This window comes from Crinia signifera, chromosome 1 (assembly GCF_055691185.1).
Source record: "Crinia signifera chromosome 1, ASM5569118v1, whole genome shotgun sequence".
NCBI classification, from domain to species: Eukaryota; Metazoa; Chordata; class Amphibia; order Anura; family Myobatrachidae; genus Crinia; species Crinia signifera.
Genome location: NC_139217.1, coordinates 335,352,133 through 335,370,959, shown reverse-complemented (window position 1 = coordinate 335,370,959; position 18,827 = coordinate 335,352,133). Strand labels below are relative to the sequence as shown.

The following is an 18,827-nucleotide window of genomic DNA, read 5'->3' as shown; positions in this document are numbered from 1 at the left end:
ACGACCTATCAGTGATCTGAACGTCATTGTGGCGGCTGCCGCTGACGTCACAGATCAGCGCCGGATGTGCTGTGCCTCCGGGCCTGGCGCGCGCTGTTACACCGGGTGCTTGTACGTTGTTTATCATGTTTGTCTTATATAGCCTGATGACGATGTCTGCGTAGCATCGAAACGTTGCATAATAAAAGTGCTTATCTTCTACCCACCGCCATATGATTTATTTGGAGTGCCGCGCTCTCACTGGGATTCTGTACGTATACTTAGTGCGGGCACCCAGGAAGCTGATTAAGAAGGAGGCTGTGCCGGGCAATACCCTGCTATATATATATATATATATATATATATATATATATATATATATATATAAAATATACACTGAACATCGGCACTCACCTTTCCTAGTTTTGGGGTGCCCTGTGGCTTGTGACCACATTGTTTAAACAGACATTTTAGGGGCTCTGCACACACTAAATTAACTGATAATAAATAGTGGAGATTTGGTTCATGAATTGATCAATGCATTTAAGCCTGCAGCTCCCTTCACAGGACCCCACTTTTCTGCAGGTCCTAACACTATCGCTGAAAATGGCTACATATATATATATAAAATCCACTTGGGTCCAGCGCAGCTACTTCGTTATCGGTTTTCTGGGGGATGGTGCCTGTAATCCGGCAATAGTACAACAGTAGCGGCACTCCATCCACTTGCAAAAAAAGTATTTATTCCACGACCAAACACAGCAACATTTCAATACATAGGATGAGCCTGATGAAAATATATCCTATGTATTGAAACGTTGCTGTGGAAAATATATATATATATAATTTCATCCAAAGGATCGAAGACTATCGAGCTGAAATTATACGCCAGCTTCAGGACCAAGAGCCCAATACCAGAGGGAACTCTTTGAAGTTTTTGATCAAGCACATAAAGAGGGGAAACTACCATCCAAAGTGCTGAAAGCCATCCGTGTCCAACATCCCAAAACTCCAGTCCTGTATACCTTGCCGAAATTACATAAGGACTCCACTAGACCCCCAGGGAGGCCGATAGTGTCGGCAAGAGATTCTTTACTTCAGCCAACCTCGCAACTCCTGGATAGCATTTTGCAACCCCTACTGCCACATCAGCCTACTTTCCTCAAGGATACAACATCATTCCTTGTAAAACTACAGGCATTCGATACGATTCCTCCAGGAACTCTCCTCTGCAGTATCGACATGTGCAGCCTGTACACCTCTATCCCCCATGAGGGGTTCCTCTCGGCCATGAAGAAATTTCTACTAGAAAACTTGGACAATGCCAAGTTTGATCATGTACTGTTCCTGCGTCTTCTTGAGCTCACGCTGAGACGAAATTACTTTTTATTCGATGGAAATTACTATGTCCAGCATAGGGGGTGTGCCATGGGGTCTTCTGTGGCACCCTCCTATGCCAATATTTTTATGTTCCTTATTGAATTTGATTTATTCCTCTCTGACCCGTCCACTAGGGGACACATGTTGATGTATACCAGATACATCGATGATGTGTTCCTGATGTGGACGGGCGGGGAGGAGCGTTTTGTTCAATTGATGAGCAGGACCAATGCTAACAGTCCATTTATCAAGTTCACTTATGCCTTTGATTACAAGTGCTTACATTTTCTTGATGTTGAGGTACAGGTGATAGAGGGTAAAATCCACACTAGAGTTTACAACAAACCTCCGGACCGCAATACACTATTGCGGTCATCTAGTTTTCATCCACCATCCCTTAAAAAGGGCCTACCATTGTCACAGATGGTCCATGTAGCACGGATCACCAGTGACAAGGAAGAGTTACCTTCTTGTCTTGACCTGGTGGTTGAGAAGTTTCAGACCCGTGGATATGATAGGAAAACTTTACTACAGGCGAAGCAAAAAGTTCTGCAGAGGAACAGATCGGAGCTTCTTGGCTCATAATGCAAATATAATTCCTTTGGTCTCTGAATTTTCCACAGTGCATCCCATCCTACAAAGAGCTAGCAAGGCTCTGTGGCCTATAGTAAGCACGGATAAGGATTTACCAGTATTTAAGGACAAACGCCCCATTCTAGCATTTACCAGGGGTAGGAATCTTAGAGACCGGCTGGTCAGATCAGATATTACAGGTATGGGGAAGAATATTCACCCAAATGTGTACACCAAACCCATGGGGTGTTACAGTTGTTTCAACTGTATCACTTGCAAATTCCTCATGCCCTGTAAAACGTTCAAACACCCTCATGTTGATAAGATCTACAATATCAGATTTGTCCTTACGTGTGACACCACACACGTGGTATTTATTATCAAGTGTCCCTGCGGCCTACACTATGTGGGCCAGACCACCTGCAAATTCAAGCAAAGGATGGCGGGACACAGGTCGTCAATTTCCCTGGCTTTGAAAGGCCGGGAGCTGGACCAACCTGTGGCCAGGCACTTTAGGGAAGCTGGCCATTCCCTAGAGTCAGTGAGATATTTCATTATAGACCACATCCCAGTATCCTTACGAGGTGGTGATCGAGCCAAGGCTCTACTCCTGAAGGAATCACAGTGGATTGTACGCCTTGGAACTACAAGTCCAGGCGGTTTAAATGAAAACATTAACTGGAATAGTTTACTTTGAGGATCCAGATTAAATGTAGAGCTTATATATCTGCACATCGTGGCTTAGCTTTCATGATAGTGTAGACAGCCATTTAGATGTTGTACGTAATTATTGTTCTTGATTTTCCATGTTTTTTCTTATGTTTTCCAATGGTTATTTCTTTATTTATATTTTTTTCATATATACTTCTTTCACATATTTCTTCTTATATGTTTTGTTTTATGCCTTTCTTTTTGGTTTTGTATTATCTGTGACCAATGTATGTCTTTAAGCTTGCTTATGTGGGCATTCCTTTGCCTGTATTGTGGCATGCATATATATGAATTTTTACGTGTATTTATCTGTTCTCTCAACAGGGCTTGGCTCCGCATGACCAGAAGGGGTCGCCGTATCGTCTTGGGAGCCTGGTTGGAGTAGCAGTTCGAGTGAACCGCAGGGAATCTCCGGCTGGAACGCAGGTGACACGCTTCCGGCCGTGACACCTGCGCAACCCGGAAGTGTGCGCCCCGGGACTTCCGGAGATGGAGGCGCCCGGGGGAGGAGACGCCTGCGGTGAACAGAGAGGTATTTAGAGGGATGAGTACCTATGCATCTTGTTTCTCTCCAGTGTATTAATGCCCTGAGGACGGGGATATTCCCCGAAAGCGCTTGGCGCTATAATACACTTTGCTTATTTATGCTTATTTGACTGAATTGACTTTCTTCTTTTGAGTGCCGCCCCCCAGCTGGAAATTGTATTGTATTTTTGGGAAGGCACCTGTTTGTGACTTTATTTATTTGAGTCCTGGCATATTGTAGCAGTATATATATATATATATATATATATATATATATATATATATATACTGTATATATATATATATATATATAGCATGTATGTCCGGCACTCCATTCTGCAGTCCCCTAACTAGGGGAGAAGTCACTGGCCGGGGTGCCTACCTGTCAGGCTTGGATAAAGAACAGTTGTATCCCTCAAGAAACTCAGGTTGGCACTCCTCGGACTTTGTATAAATGGTGTTCAAAGGTTTATTGTGGCATCATATCTATGTTGATATGATGCCACAATAAACCTTTGAACACCATTTATACAAAGTCCGAGGAGTGCCAGCCTGAGTTTCTTAAGGGAAACAACTGTTCTTTATATATATATATATATATATATATATATATATATATATACATACATACATACATACATACATACATACACACACACACACACACACACACACACACACCGTGTGATTGCCTCTGTGTTTCTGTATGTCTGTAAGAGATGTAGTTTCACTCACTGCCAGCAGATGGCAGTGTTTCAGTTACACACAGACACTAGACACATCATTATATATATGCAAAACCATTTTGCACTGCAGGCGGGGCAAATGTAAAATGTGCAGAGTTAGATTTGGGAGGGGTGTGTTCAAACTGAATTCTAAATTGCAGTGTAAAAATCAAGCTGTCTAACCGTCTGTGGGCTACATGCAAGAGCAAACAGTATTTACCCTGCAGAGAAACAATATAAATGTATGTGCTCTCTTGAATAGCAACATGGTTTGTTTCCAAACAATGCTTAATCTTGGTCTTAAATTAGTAACTCAATCAATTGGATTTAATCATATTATCCTTAACACTTGGACTGTAATGGTGGAGTTTGAGGCATAGAGAGCAGTGGTGAAGATGTATTATACCAACCTGGTAAAGTAATAAAGTGGTGATAAAGCGGTGAAAAAGTGGAAGGTGATATGCACCAGCCAATTAGCTGTGTTTGATAAATTACAGTTAGGAGCTTAGCGATAATGAGCAAATATACACAATAGTCATTTTTTCTCTGTGTACTACATTGCTTCCAGGTACACATGTACTGCTCACCTGGGGAGGAAGATGTCTTTTCAGGTAACTCTGGAGAAGGGCGTCCTCCAGGAACTGGTTCCCCAATATGGGCTTATCTTGGAAGAAGTTTCCGATATAACCACGGGAGAAGGGCATCCTCAGCTCCTCCAGTACTGCATGAGGTTGGCTGTCTTCATGGTTGGCGTTGAGAGATGCAGCACTTTTAGTACACATGGCACAGGCAGGGGGATACTGTTTATGGGTAAGGGAACCTCGGCTTGGCCAGCGATCCAATAGATGGTTGGTTAATTTAACCCTGCAATACAAAAATACTAGTTACAAATTAAAACACAGCTATATAAAGACATCAGCAACATGTTTATTTCTTTGTAAATCTATTATGCAATGAACTTGTAAAACTACAATAAAGAATTGCACATGCACGAGGGGAGTGAACGACTGAAAATGCATATGGATCGTAATCCTCTCGCAGTTTGCCCCACAAGAAGGCGATGCTTAGGGGTGGAAACCTGATGTTTTTTGGGTGTGTCTGAAAAAACACAGGCGTTCCCACGTGTTTTAGAGGATGATCTGTGATGTCAGCGATGACCACTTCCACCCTGTCTCAGTTGCAAATTAGTGGAAGCCTCAGACTCATGCTGCCCATACACTTGTGAGATATTGCATGCAATCATTTGATTTCGACCACATCTGGCCGATAAATCGAATTGATTGTATGCACAAAATGAGCACCATTTGACGCGATGCGAATGTCGGGTCTCACAGTCTTATGTGCTGCACATTATATTTATCAGATTGCAGGAGCAATCGCATGTGGTTTTTAACCACATGGAATGCTCGAATGCAAAATGCTGGTGGGGGGGGGGGGGCGGAGGGAATGCTTTTTCAGAGGCGTGGGACTGGGGAAAGGGGGCTGGAGGGACCGCTGGCGGAGTGGGAGAGGGCGCCATTGTAGCTGTAGTGCTAGCGGGTGGCGGGGTTCAGTCAGCAGTGGTGGCAGAAGTGTTTAAAACACTGGGCAGCCCTCTGATTGGCTGAGATAGCTCAGCATATCAGCACCCGATGTGCCATCTCAAGATGGCATGTGACATCGGGTGCTGTAAGGGTGCACCACAAGATGCGATCTGGGTTCGATGGACATCGCACTTCGATGTCGCATCGAATCCGATCGCAAATGTGTATGGGTAGCATCACTCTCATTTGCACAGACTGTAAAATCCTTTCAATGGTGACTTTTCTAATCTCAGTCAGTGATTCAGGGAGTCTGAAAAACCTGTTGAATTGTCTGTTACTTTATACCCCTTTTCCACTAGAAGAAATAACCCGGTAATCTCCGCGGGGACGCGCTTCTACCCGGGTTTTACTGCTAGTGGAAATGCTCCCTGTCAAATAACCCGGTTTGGATTCCCCGGCAATCCTACCCAGGTCATGATCAGGGTAGCACCCGGTTCGCACCCGGCTTCAAGGGTAGTGGAAACGCTCCCTAACTGGGTTATTTGACTGAGCATGTAAAAATCTTCACTGATTGGTGCTGCTGGGGCGCTGGTGAGTGATGTCATCACTCAGAGCCCCGCAGACTGCGCACATAGCACGGAGGACAGCGTTGTGTGCACATGTGCTGCATGTCTGTCCTGCTGACTTTCCCCTGCTGTATCAGAGGCTGCTCCAGCAGCCACCTTCCTCTCTGCCGCCAGCACCACAGGCTGCCCCAGCGGACACTGCTAATCATCCCGCAGCACAACTTCATTATGGCTGCCAGCAATTGGTCTGATGCTGAAGTGAAGGAGCTGCTGCTCATTAGGGCAGAGGAGGAAATCAAGCGCCAGGTGACTGGTACCGTAAAAGACGCAATCTTGTACAGAAATATTGCCCAGATGCTGGAGTCTAGGGGGATACACCGCTCTCACCAGCAAGTGCTTAACAAATTGAAAGCACTAAAGAGGCAGTTCACCAAGGTCTGTGACCAGAACAGGAAAAAAAGCGGTGCCGCACGTGTCGAGTGGGTCCATTACGATCTATGCTGCAGGGCATTTGGCAACACAGCTCTGATTAATCCTGTGGCACTGTCATCCTCGTTGGCCAGCCAGATGGAGAGTAGCCAGGAGCCACCAATGGAGAGTAGCCAGGAGCCACCTGACACACAGTCCACCATGGCAATGTCACCGGGCTGCCCAACTTCTCCGCTCCTGATTTCGGAAGATGGCTATGAAGAGTGCAGTATACTTGATAGGTCTGCTTTTTCTGACACCGCACAGTCCATGGTGGAGGAGGGGTCCGAAACAGCAACGGAGCAAGCGACTGAACATCAAACACCAAAACTGCGTTCAAATAGTAAGTAAAAAAAACATTTATCCCAGTAATCAACGGTATATGTTGCAGAGTGCCGCAAGTGTGCAGGTGGGATAGGGCCGCAAGCACAGGGCTGCAAACACCTCTGCTATTTAATGTTTATAGTGTATTTTTGTTTGTCCCACTTGCAGTTTACAAGGTGCCTCCAAAGAAGAAAAAAGCAAACCGTTCCGATCAAGCAGCGAGAGCTTTCTCTTCAGTAGTAATAGATCAACTGCGTGAAATGGACTCCGACATGCAGGCCAATGAGGATGCTCGTATGGAGACGTTTTTAGAAAATGAAAGACAGATGCAGCACTCTTTCTTGGATCAATTAAAGGACATGCAGGACAGACAATTGTCCTTCTTGGAACGGATACTTAATCGTGGGTATATGCCACCTCCTCATTATCCAATGTATCCGCCACATGCTTCACAGGCCCCAGCATACCCAGCACACCATGAGTATGCATATGGCCAATACAGTAGAGGGCCAACTCCCTCCGCCCCTAGCACTTCGTGTGAGCAACAGCCACACCGAGAGCCTCAACCATATAGAGGCCCCAGTAGCCACGCCCCCAGCACAGCAATTAGCTACCACCCCACCACTGGTGCTAGCCATGCACCCAACACTTCCACTAGCTATGCCTCCAGCACTGCTACCAGTGCCCCACTAAACCCAGAGTATAGTGAGGCAAACACCACTAGCCTTGACAACACGCTGCTGCCAAACCTAGACTCCCCTGAATTTACGGTATATCGTAATTTGTCCTAAGAAATACTTGTTTTTTTTTCTTCTAAGTTCTTTATTGCATTATTGCAATAACAATGTTGAATACATTTATAGCATTCAGTCGCCTTGTGGGCACAGTTTGGTTAAAGCCTACATCTTGCACTTTTAAAAATTCTTATGGGCACTTGTTTTTTAACATGTTTACGTGCACTTTTTTCATTGTTAAGTATGCATACCTCCCAACTTCTGTCTGTATGAAATAGGGAAAAGGGGGCGGGGCGTATGCAAATGAGGGTGCGGCTTATGCTAATTAGCCGCGACCTCATTTTCATACGAGAATAGACGCTGTGCGCATGCGCACAGCGTCTCTTCTACTAGATTGGGGGTCTCCCAACTGTAACCCCCCCGCAGCGGGACAATGCCTGCCGCGGGTGGGACAGCGGGACAGGACCCGAAAATCGGGACTGTCCCTCTAAAATCGTGACAGTTGGGAGGTATGAGTATGCCAAAGGCTCAGGTGTATGGCAAACATTTTACCTGACTCTGTTTGTTACCCTTTTTTGGCATGTCTTTTCTTGTCAATAGGTTTTTTGGTAAGGAATAAGGCACTACATCAGATTCCTTACCAAAATACCTATTTGCATTGCTTCTATTGGGGCGAAGAAGGAATAGCCCTCAGGTTTAGACCAGTGGTTCCCAACCCTGGTCCTCAAGTACCCCCAAGAGTGCACAATTTCCAGGTCACCCGGCAGGTGCACTCATTATGCAGGCACATTTGAAAAGATCCACAGGTGGAGCTAATTATAGCACTTGTGATTCTGTGTGGAGACCTGCAAAACATGCACTGTTGGGGGTACTTGAGGACCAGGGTTGGGAACCACTGGTTAAGGCAAGGCAGCATAACACCAGAAAGAAGCACCCAGGACTCTGTTTGTTACCCTTTTTTGGCATGTCTTTTCTTGTATTGTGTGAAGAAACTTTTAAAAGTTCCAAATATTTAATATTTTACAGTAAAATATTTAAAATGTTATTTAAAAAGAAAATGTGTGGTCATATTTGCCAGTAAAAAAAAAAAAGTTATTTTAAAAGAAATGAGTGTGGTAATATTTGCCAGTAAAAAAAAAAGTTCTTTTAAAAGAAATGAGTGTGGTCTCTTCTTCTAATATGGTAATATTTTTAATGGTGGCCCTTTTGGTGTAATGGTGGCCCTATTTTGTGACCTCCCATGGTAAAGCCCTTTAAAAAGGCTTTTTCTTATGTTTATCTATATGGAAAAAAAGGCCTTACCCGGGTTAAGTGTAAAAGGGGATGATCAGGCAATTTACCGGGTAGCACTGTAGTGGAAATGTGTCTCCTACCCATGTCCCACCCGGGTTCGAACCGGGTACAAATTACCGGGTCCGACCCAGGTTGCTAGTGGAAAAAGGGGTATTATACTGCTGTCACATCGCAAACCCTGCTCTAACCTGGTATTTGAAAACATTTCTGAAATGGGTCTAAACAAGCTTAACCCCTTATTATAAACCTGGTTTATTACTGGGTTATTACCAGGTTGGTGCCTTTCACACTGAACCTGGTTCACCCATAGAAAACACTGTAATGTCATTTGTAATGGACTTTATGGCTCACATATTTGTATTATAGATAAAAATAACAAAAACAGATATTACGCACTAAAGGAAAGAATGTGTCGCTCCAACTGCTATCTAAAATGGGATCATTACTCTCAATATAGAAGACAAGAGATTGGTAAAAGACAGCGCTACGAGCAAATACAAATTAAATTACAGAATTAATTTAAAAAGATAATTATATTTTATATCAACATGAAATAAGGCAAGAAAATCCATAGACATACATAAAAATAGAAATAAGATTAAAAAAATAATAATAATTCATAGGTACCGGTCGATACAATAACAAAATAATAATAACAAAAAAGATATGTCTATAAAAAGGAGAATTTTTGATCCACTGATGGTAATTTAATTGATTAGTAAGTAGATAAGGTGCCCATACACGTTACAATTATTGTATACAATATTGTATACAATATCGCATCTCATCGTATCTCGGTTTTGCGATAAGATGAGATGAGATCTAGTACAAGTATGTGCAGCACATACTTTTTGTACTAGATCTCATCTAATCGTAAAACCGAGATGCGATGAGATGCGATATTGTATACAATATTGTATACAATAATTGTAACGTGTATGGGCACCTTAAGATGTTTTTGTTAGTGAAGTAAGTATAAAGGCAGTCTGTTTGAAGTGCAACCAGTGACAGAAGTAATGGTAACAATGTAACAGATTAGATGGTCTGATGCAGTAACAGATATAGTTACCACTCATGGGATCTGTTCCAAATGAAGCACAGGAAGATTTGAGCACAATAACGGCTGCAGAGGTAATTAATCATCAGGGTGCTGCTGTGGTCCTCTGCAGAATCACTGTGTAATTTGAAACCAACCTCTGATGTGTAATCCAAACTACCATGTGCCGTCGGCCATTGTTGGATGGCGCAAATTTAAGGAACTGACATGTTTCCCTGCTTACGTCTGTCAGCGTCTTTTCAAAGATCAAGTGTAGGCATATTCTGTTTGCTCCCATTAAGAAGGCCGCTAGGTTTCCAGTATGTGTATAGTTCTGGTCATATGACCGGGAGTCACTTAGCAGCGTATCAAGTCTCACTGTCAGTTGCATCTCTGATTGGAGCTTCCGCATACTGGTCACATACTTTTTGAACTGTGTGATGGGATGTGTGCGGGAGCCACACCCACAAAATGCACCATCATACACTGCGCATTTTTGTGTGCGATGCACGCTCCCACGCACATCCTATCGCACAGTTCAAAAAGTATGTGCTGCACATACTTTTTGAACTAGCTTCGGATCGCACACGATGCAATGGCGTTCAAAACGCATGCAATGATCGCACTGTGTATGGGCACCTTAACTCCACTAACAAAGAAGGCTTACTACTTACTAGTCAATTAAATTACCATCATTGGATCAAGTATTCTCCTTTTTTTCAGCTTATTTTATTTTTTTATTATTATTTTTTTGATTGTATTGGCCTTTTTATTATCTTATTGGTATTTTTATTTATGTCTATGAATTTTTTTTGCCCTAATTCATGTTGCTATAAAATACATTTATCTTTTTTAATTAATTCTGACTGGCTTTAATTTGTATTTGCTCCTAGTCTTTTACCCATCTCTATTGTTAGCTAAAAATAAACTTGTTTGTTGGTGTTTATGTACTGTACTGATTACAAATGTTTTTATATATTATACCCCTTTCACACCGCACTTGTTAAACGGTATATTGCAGTTTTTTCTCATTTCAAAATGTTTAAGGCTGCCGTGGGAAAGCACCAGAGTTGATTTACCGGTTAAAGATAACCGGTATTTAAAAACGTTTAAAAAGCAGAGTCCTACACGTTTTAGAGCCGTTTTTTATGCAGTGAGAATGGCTCGGAAACGGTATTTAGTAAAAACAACAGATTACAGACCTGTGATAGGCTGTCCCCTGCATTCTGCCTTGAAACATGTTCAGGGGATTAAACTGGTTGACTGATGTGAATGGTACTTAAACGGTATTTAAAACGGTAATCTACTGCAATGTGAAGGCTCAGACCCGTTTTAAATACCATTTAAAAATACCGTTTTTTGAAACGTTTTGTCAGTGTGAAAGCGGTATTAGAGAATCCTTTACAGTGCCAGTGATTATTGTCTGATGGGGTCCCAGAGCAAAATAGTTTGAGGACCCCTGCTCTACTGCTACCATGATATTTTCATTACCAGCTACTTTCAGAACCAATGTGCATTTTCCAACAATCTATTGGTGCCACTGAGGTCATTAAATGGGGCTGCTTTTGCTTGTTACTTGACTAGTGTTGGTAGAAGGATAATGAATGAGGATATGATAATGAATGAGGATATGAAACTCAAGAGCTTCATACTTTTCTTCTGCAGTTAAACAATTACAGCAGTAATGTGGGTCCATTGAGCCTAATTTAAATCAATAATAAAAAAATAAAAAACATGTGATTTAAATCAAATTGAGTCAGCACACTGCTGCAAACTCCTCCCTGAGCAATCCTGTAGGAAAGAAGAAACTACAACATTCTTAAGGCCCCCATACACTATGCAATTTTTGGCCGATTTCATCCGATTTCGGCCCTTTGGGCCGATAAATCGGGTGAAATCGGCACAAAATCGCATGTGTTCGACATCTGATCTGATGCGCGGTCCCGCGCGCATCGGATCACGGCGTCGGACCTACAGAACATAAGATATATCGGAATCTGAGCCATCATGGGTGCTTTTTAGCACCCACGATGTTCAGATCCGATATATCTTTATATACAGCCCCCCTGTCTTACTAGCAGCAGCACCCCCCCCCCCCCGCATTGATGGCTCCCGGCGGAGGTAGTGCAGGCGGGGACCGCAGGCGTCGCAGAGCAGAGACCGTCGGCGCGGCGGGAGAATAGGAAGAAATCCTATTCAAAAGACCGGGCGGCCGCTGATTGGCTGAGCTCTCAGCCAATCAGCGGCCGCCCAGTCTTTTGAATAAGATTTCTTTCTATTCTCCCGCCGCGCCGACGGTCTCTGCTCTGCGACGCCTGCGGTCCCCGCCTGCACTACTTCCACAGGGAGCCGGGAGCCGTCAATGCGGGGGGGCGCTGCTAGTAAGACAGGGGGCGCTGCGGGGGACACAGATTTGGCAGTAACAGAGCCGGGCAGGAAAAGCTGTCAGCGCTGGGAAAAAAAAGCCCATACAATGAATGGGCAGCCTGTGATTGGCTGAGCGCTCTCTCAGCCAGTCAGGAATTGGCTTAGAGAGCGCTCAGCCAATCACAGGCTGCCCATTCATTGTATGGGCTTTTTTTTCTAGCACTGACAGCTCCCGCCTCCCCCTGCCCGGCTCTGTCACTGTCCCCCGCAGCGTCCCCTGCACGCTGCCTTAGCAGCGCCCCCCACCAGCAGCCCTGTTCTGCAGCCCCCCCCTGCTCCCTGGGTTTACATGTGATAAATCGAGACGATTTATCACATGTAAAAAATGGCACATCAAGTGCCAATCTTATCAAGCTCCCCCGGGGAGCTGCCGGGGAAGCTCAGGGGGAAGTTGGGGGTGTCCTCAGGACAAGTCGCCCTAGTGTATGGGGGCCTTAAATCTTAAAGAGTAATTAAATCAAACACATGTAAGAGGCTATACACAGAGAAACACCTCAGTTTATTCTCCTCCATGTCTATTTCAATTCAAAACCTTCACCCTATTGAGATGTCTCTGAGGATACCGTTGTATGTTTTAATATGTTTAGTCCAGGGTTGCCGACTTATAAATGCTCCTCTCCGGGAGAAGCCCGGAGAGGAGACTTTCCTTACCCGATCGGGGGGCGGGGCTTGACTGTGACGTCATTAAGCCCCGCCCCCATTACGGGAAACAGGAAAAATGACTGATCTCTATGGAGGGGGCGGGGCTAAAATGACGCGATTGTGCCATTTTAGCCCCGCCCCCTCCTCTGAGACCCGCGGATTGCGGCATTTAAATGCCGCGATTCGGGGGACTCAGGGGGGTCCCCCAGATTCCGGGAGGATTGCCCACCCTTCCGGGGGGCCGGGAGGAGGACCCGATTTTCGGGAGACTCCCGGGAATTCCGGGAGGGTCGGCAACCCTGGTTTAGTCTATCTACATATATTCAGATGCATTAGGAATAGTGGGCCTTATTCAGACCAGCTCACTACTGTGTGCAACATCCCATCTTCAATAGAACTCCCATCTTAGTAAATGTGCCCCTATTTGTTCATAGCAAACAATTAGGCACACTTCAATAAATATCCTCTTATTATCTGTTAAGAGCACATCTGTACTTGTGTGCACCAGGCATCCAGGCATTTCTGTATATTGATGACCGCCTTGGAACTCCCTTATGTTTGAGCGATAATGTGTTCTAAAGCAGTACAGCAGTAACAAAGGAGCTGGGACTAGGGATGGCCATCAATCATCAATGATTTGAAATCATCGATGGTTTATGGCTGATGTCGAATACTTTTGCCATCGATGTGGGAGAACCAGATGGTTTTACTACATCGATGGAACAGGAGAACCTATGTTTTTTTTTGTTCCAAGGTGCCAGGGCACAGAGCATAACTCCGCCCCCTACAACACAGAAGCCCTGTTCCCACATTCTGATTAGCCCACGGGCCATTCAGTCAAAGATAATAGATGACCATCGATAGCTAAAACTATTGATGGTTTTCCATCACATAGTTTATGACTATCGATGGCTGGTTGCAGTTTTGCCATTGATGGCAAATGCACCGATGGTCATTCCTAGCAGGGACTCAAATGTAGTAAAGGAGTTTCAAGCAAGTGAGTATAATTTGTGTAACAAGTACTCTGCAGGGTGTGGATGAGTATGAGGTAATGGCCAGACCCTGGGAGTCAGGAAAATATGCATATTTGGATAAATGAAGATGCAAGTGGATGAAGGTATCATGTAACAATTTTCTGAAAACCCAGCGTTTTTTAATAAATTAAGGTGTTATTATTTCTAGGAATCATAGCAACTATGTTCTTTTAAATGTTGGTAGTCTATTTACTGATATATATTTTGCGGATAAAAATGCAATTACTAATTATTTTTGTATCGTAGTGTGACATCACCTGTCCCACGCTGAACATGCAGTCTTTGACAACGTCAAAATTTGACTGCATAATTAGAGGATGGAGGATATTGTTGGTAATGAGCCTCAGGAGTGAGCATCATTAACAATATAGTGTGTACACACTCGAGAAAATGAACTATATATCGTTAATTAAATTTTTATCGTGCTTTATATAAACAATTTGTCATATTGTGTGTATGTACTTATTCCTTTGAGAGCACTTATGACAAAGGGCCCACACCCAATCATCCAGACGGAAGCAGTATGAAATCCTGGCGGTCGGGATCCCGGCGTTCAAAATCCCGACCGCCGGAATCCCGACCGCCGAAATCCCGACAAGGGGGGGGGACGTGGATCGCCCCCCCCCCTTGCAGGCTCGCTGAGCTCGCCACGCAGCGGGCCCGGTGCCTTGCTATGCTCGGCACACTAATTTATTCTCCCTCCAGGACACCCCAGGAGGGAGAAAGTGTCGGGATTTCGGCGGTCGGGATTTCGGTGGTCGGGATTCCGGCGTCGGGATTCTGAACGCCAGGATTTTAACTGCATCCCATCCAGACCTTCCCCTCTCTGATCAGCACTGCCTGTGATTCAGCTACCTATAGTACTACAGACAAGGCAGAGGTACCATTACTCTCTGCTGGAAAGGACAGTGATCCCTGGAGTTAGTCGCTTAGAGACTGGGGCCCGGGGCATTGTGTTACTGCCCCCCCTCCCACTAACACGGCTCTGATCATGTGTCTCCTGAACTGACTCCATGACAGGAATAAAGTCACTAGGTCGGCATGCATTGGGTCAACCACTGAAGGTCGACAGGGCTTAGGTGGACACCTGAAATAGTTTGACATGATTGGAAGGTCTACACAAGTATTAGGTCGACAATGGCTCGACATTAGTTTTTAAGCCGACAGGCGGTATTTCATGCCCTACCATCCACTAATATGTGGTGGGAGAATAAAATAGTGTGCCAAGCATAGCGAGACAAAAACAAAGGTGAAAAACTCATGTCGACCTTCCAACACTGTCGACTTTAGCCATGTCGACCTTAAGTGATCAACCCAATGCATGATGGCCTAAATAGGGTCGACCCAATTACCCATCCCATTTTATTTATTAGTAAATAAATATCCCTGTGGCTATTATTAAGTCTTTCCAATACGTTTCGGGTCCTGGAAGCAGATAAAAGGTCAATTTAGGTACTTGTATGTTAGTTGGGCGCCCACTAAGCTATTTGCTTAGTTTTCCACGTACGCTTGCCACGCTTTGGGAACCGTGGCTCTCCGCACTATATAAAATCAACTCCATGCCGACATGGATAGTGGGGGTATGAGCGAACTAACTATAGTGGGCGCCCAACTAACATAAGTACCAAAAAAAAAAAAAAATCTGCACTTATTTAATAAACCTGAGAACATTTTGTTTATACAGTGTAAAGCAACAATATATGTGATAATTCTATTTTAATATGCTGAATGCTAGACATTCATTACAGGTGAAAATTCAGACCTTTCCTTTTAGTACAACCTACTATTACAAGGGAATCCTCAAGCATGCATACAGATTGTGCACATATTCATTTTACACATTGACTTTTTTTTTAAAGTAATAGACATACGCATTATTATACTGTAATCTATATTTTTGGTGTTTACTTATAGTTCAACATTCTATATACAATGCCATTCCCAAATCTAGATTTGATGGGGAAAAAAGAAACATATACGGCCGCAGTACATAGTTTGCAGACATGTTTCCAGGCCATAAACAAGCAGCAACACAACATAGCTCTATTGCTGAATATTGATTGGGCTTCCGCCCTGTCAGACACCCCCGCACCCTATCAACTGCATTACCCTAAGGAGCGTGACATTGCAGACCTTCACGTAAAACCTTGCACACCGGCTGATAGGGGTCAGGTCACGTGATTAGCTGAGGGCCGGTGGCGAGGACACGTGATCACACTGCACTTCCTGCTATGCCTTTTACAATGGGATTCCGTACATGGTGAATGACGTCACCACAGTAGAAGCCGGGTAAATTATATTCAAAGTCTGCATAGTAAAATATTTGGGTAGTATTTTGTGCGCGGACAGTTTTTGGAAAGAAAAAGACGCTGTGATACATGGTTATTTATTATAGAATAAAGCTTTTAGTTCTCTACCCCTAAAATAAGAAAACATGGTGTTTTGTAAAATGCTCAATCTTACAGAATATGTAATAAAGGAGGGGAAAAAAAACTAATATACTTTTATGGAAAAATACGAAGTGAATCTAAGATCTTTTTTGTTAATATGTAGCTAAAATTGCTTTGTATAAATTCCTAATACTTTTTCCAATCCCAGATTTTTAATAATTGAGTTGTAACTTGTAAGTGACAATAAATAAATCTAGGTGTGTACACGCACTTTGATTTTGACAGGTTTTTGATTCAATTTTGCTTATAGAAGCAAACTCGAAATCAAATGGTTTTTAAGATGCTTATCCATTTTCTCTATATCGAAAAGAAAAACATACTGTTCAGAAAAGGATATATCAAATTGGATCCAGTAAATGGATGTGTACACTGTGCCTTAAATGCAAATCAAATTCGATATCGAATGCAAAAGTGCAGATTGAATGTGAAATCGAATGGAAAGCAAATGCCAAATCAAAAGGGGGTGGAATTGGGGAAATTGAAAGCAGATTGAATAGAAATCTAATTGAAAGTACATCGATGCGTGTGTACACACCTTAAGAAATCAGCAGAAAATGACACACATGAACCCAATAACCAGGATTGTTGATCACCGCAGTTCTTATTTATTTTAGAAACAGTCTGTGGCTCATGACCCTATCTTAGGGGTATCCGGATCGATAAAACATCAAAAGTCAGATTTTCATGATTTAGGGGGGAGATTCTCTAAACAAGGAATGCGGTAAAAACCCCGTTATCGGGGTTTTTACTGCATTTTGGGATGCTGTAAGCATCCCCCGCCGGGTTAACGCAGCGGGGGGCATCGCCAGAAAAATCTGGCGATGCCCCATAGAAGCCAATGGGCTTCTACCGCATCCCTCCGCCGCCCCGCGCCGACCCCCCGCCGCCCCGCATCGCCCCCTCACCTGTGTCCGGGCAGCACAGAGCTGTGCTGCCCGGACCTGTGACCTCCTCCCTGCACTGATCCTCTTCCGGGTGCAGGGAGGAGGAGAGCCCGGTGCAGCAGCAGCAGCAGCGCCGGGTGTGTGAGGGAGGGGGGAGCCGCCGGGACCTGCTGGGACCCAGCGACTCCCACCGCAAAGGACAGCTCTTAACGCAAGAGCTGTCCTTTGCCTTAATTATCGCATATGTTACAAGATATGCGATAATTAAGTATGCGATGGGCGGCGAAGGGGGGCGGAGATTCTTAGAGAATCTCCCCCTTAAGCTGGGTACACATATGTACAATTTAATTTTTCTTGCGACCGTTCGATCGACCGAATACACGTTCGGCCGTCTGAAACATACGACCGATCTGCGCGTACACATATGTACAATTTTACTTGCGACGTCCGATGTACTCCCGTCCAAACAATCGCAAGAAAAAGATTGTACCACCGTACACACTCTCCCGTTCTGGCTATTCGCACGATAAAAATGTACACAACATTATCATAATGGGCTGGATTTAAAAGAGCATACCAAAACGAGGCGTGATCACGGAACAAAGAATCGTTCGTGTAGTACAGTGAATAGAGCCGTGACTATTCAGATCATTGCTAGCTGTACTGGATATACGTACGTACGTTCGTTCGTCTATCGGTGCATTTGGGCCTTTTTAATCATGAGCTTGAGGAGAAGGAAGGCTCGTGCGTGCATTTTGGCTGCTATGGCCATTAGATTGCGGGCTATTAAAAAAAGAAAAAGGACCAAGAATCGGAGCTGCTGGACCAGAGACTGGCTTCTGAGGAGAGACACCTTCTCCCACATGCCATTGCTACAGGAGATACGGGAGAACAATCCTGATGATTTCAGGAATTATCTCCGTATGGATGACGCTACCTTTATGGAGCTGCTGACACTGGTTACCCCTTTAATAGAGAGAGAGGACACCTATTTCAGGAGGCCCATTTCTGCAGAGCAGAGACTGGTGGCAACGCTGCGTTACCTGGCAACAGGCAGGACCCTTGCCGACCTGAGATTCACCACCGCAATATCATCTCAAGCGCTGGGGTTGATAATACCAGACACCTGTGATGCCATCGTCCAAGTTCTTCAGGACAAATACATGAAGGTAAATATGGAAATTACATACATGTCCCCCATATGTATAGCTGTGCACATACCTGTACCCTATATGTATATCTTTACAATGCCTGTTGATTTAATCTTTTACACCAGTGGGTGGGGGGTCATTTTGAGGCTGCAATGGGGGAGGGCTGATGGGTCTAAAATCAACCAAACAGATTATTAATACGCATATACTTTTATATTGCAGTTTCCATCGACCAAGGAGGAGTGGCAAAATATTGCACGTGATTTCCGTGATCTATGGAATTTCCCTAATTGTGGTGGAGCTATCAATGGCAAACACGTCAGGATCATGCCCCCTGCAAAGAGTGGATCTTTTTATTATAATTATAAGGGGTTCTTCAGCATTGTTCTAATGGCCATCGCT

The 18,827-nt window shown here is 44.1% G+C and overlaps 1 protein-coding gene across 1 annotated transcript in view; it reads right to left on the bottom strand.

The window, feature by feature from the left end:
- Positions 1 to 16,171, bottom strand: part of LOC146006621 (acyl-CoA dehydrogenase family member 11-like) — a 93,479-nt gene extending 77,308 nt beyond the window's left edge. Inside the window, exons 1-2 of the mRNA XM_083145322.1 lie at positions 16,050 to 16,171; positions 4,481 to 4,757 (exon numbers count right to left, since the gene is read on the bottom strand). Of these exons, the coding sequence (XP_083001448.1) occupies positions 4,481 to 4,757; positions 16,050 to 16,066 (294 nt within the window). The 5' untranslated portion in view covers positions 16,067 to 16,171. The remainder of the gene's footprint in view (positions 1 to 4,480; positions 4,758 to 16,049) is intronic.
- Positions 16,172 to 18,827: the final 2,656 nt, after the last annotated feature.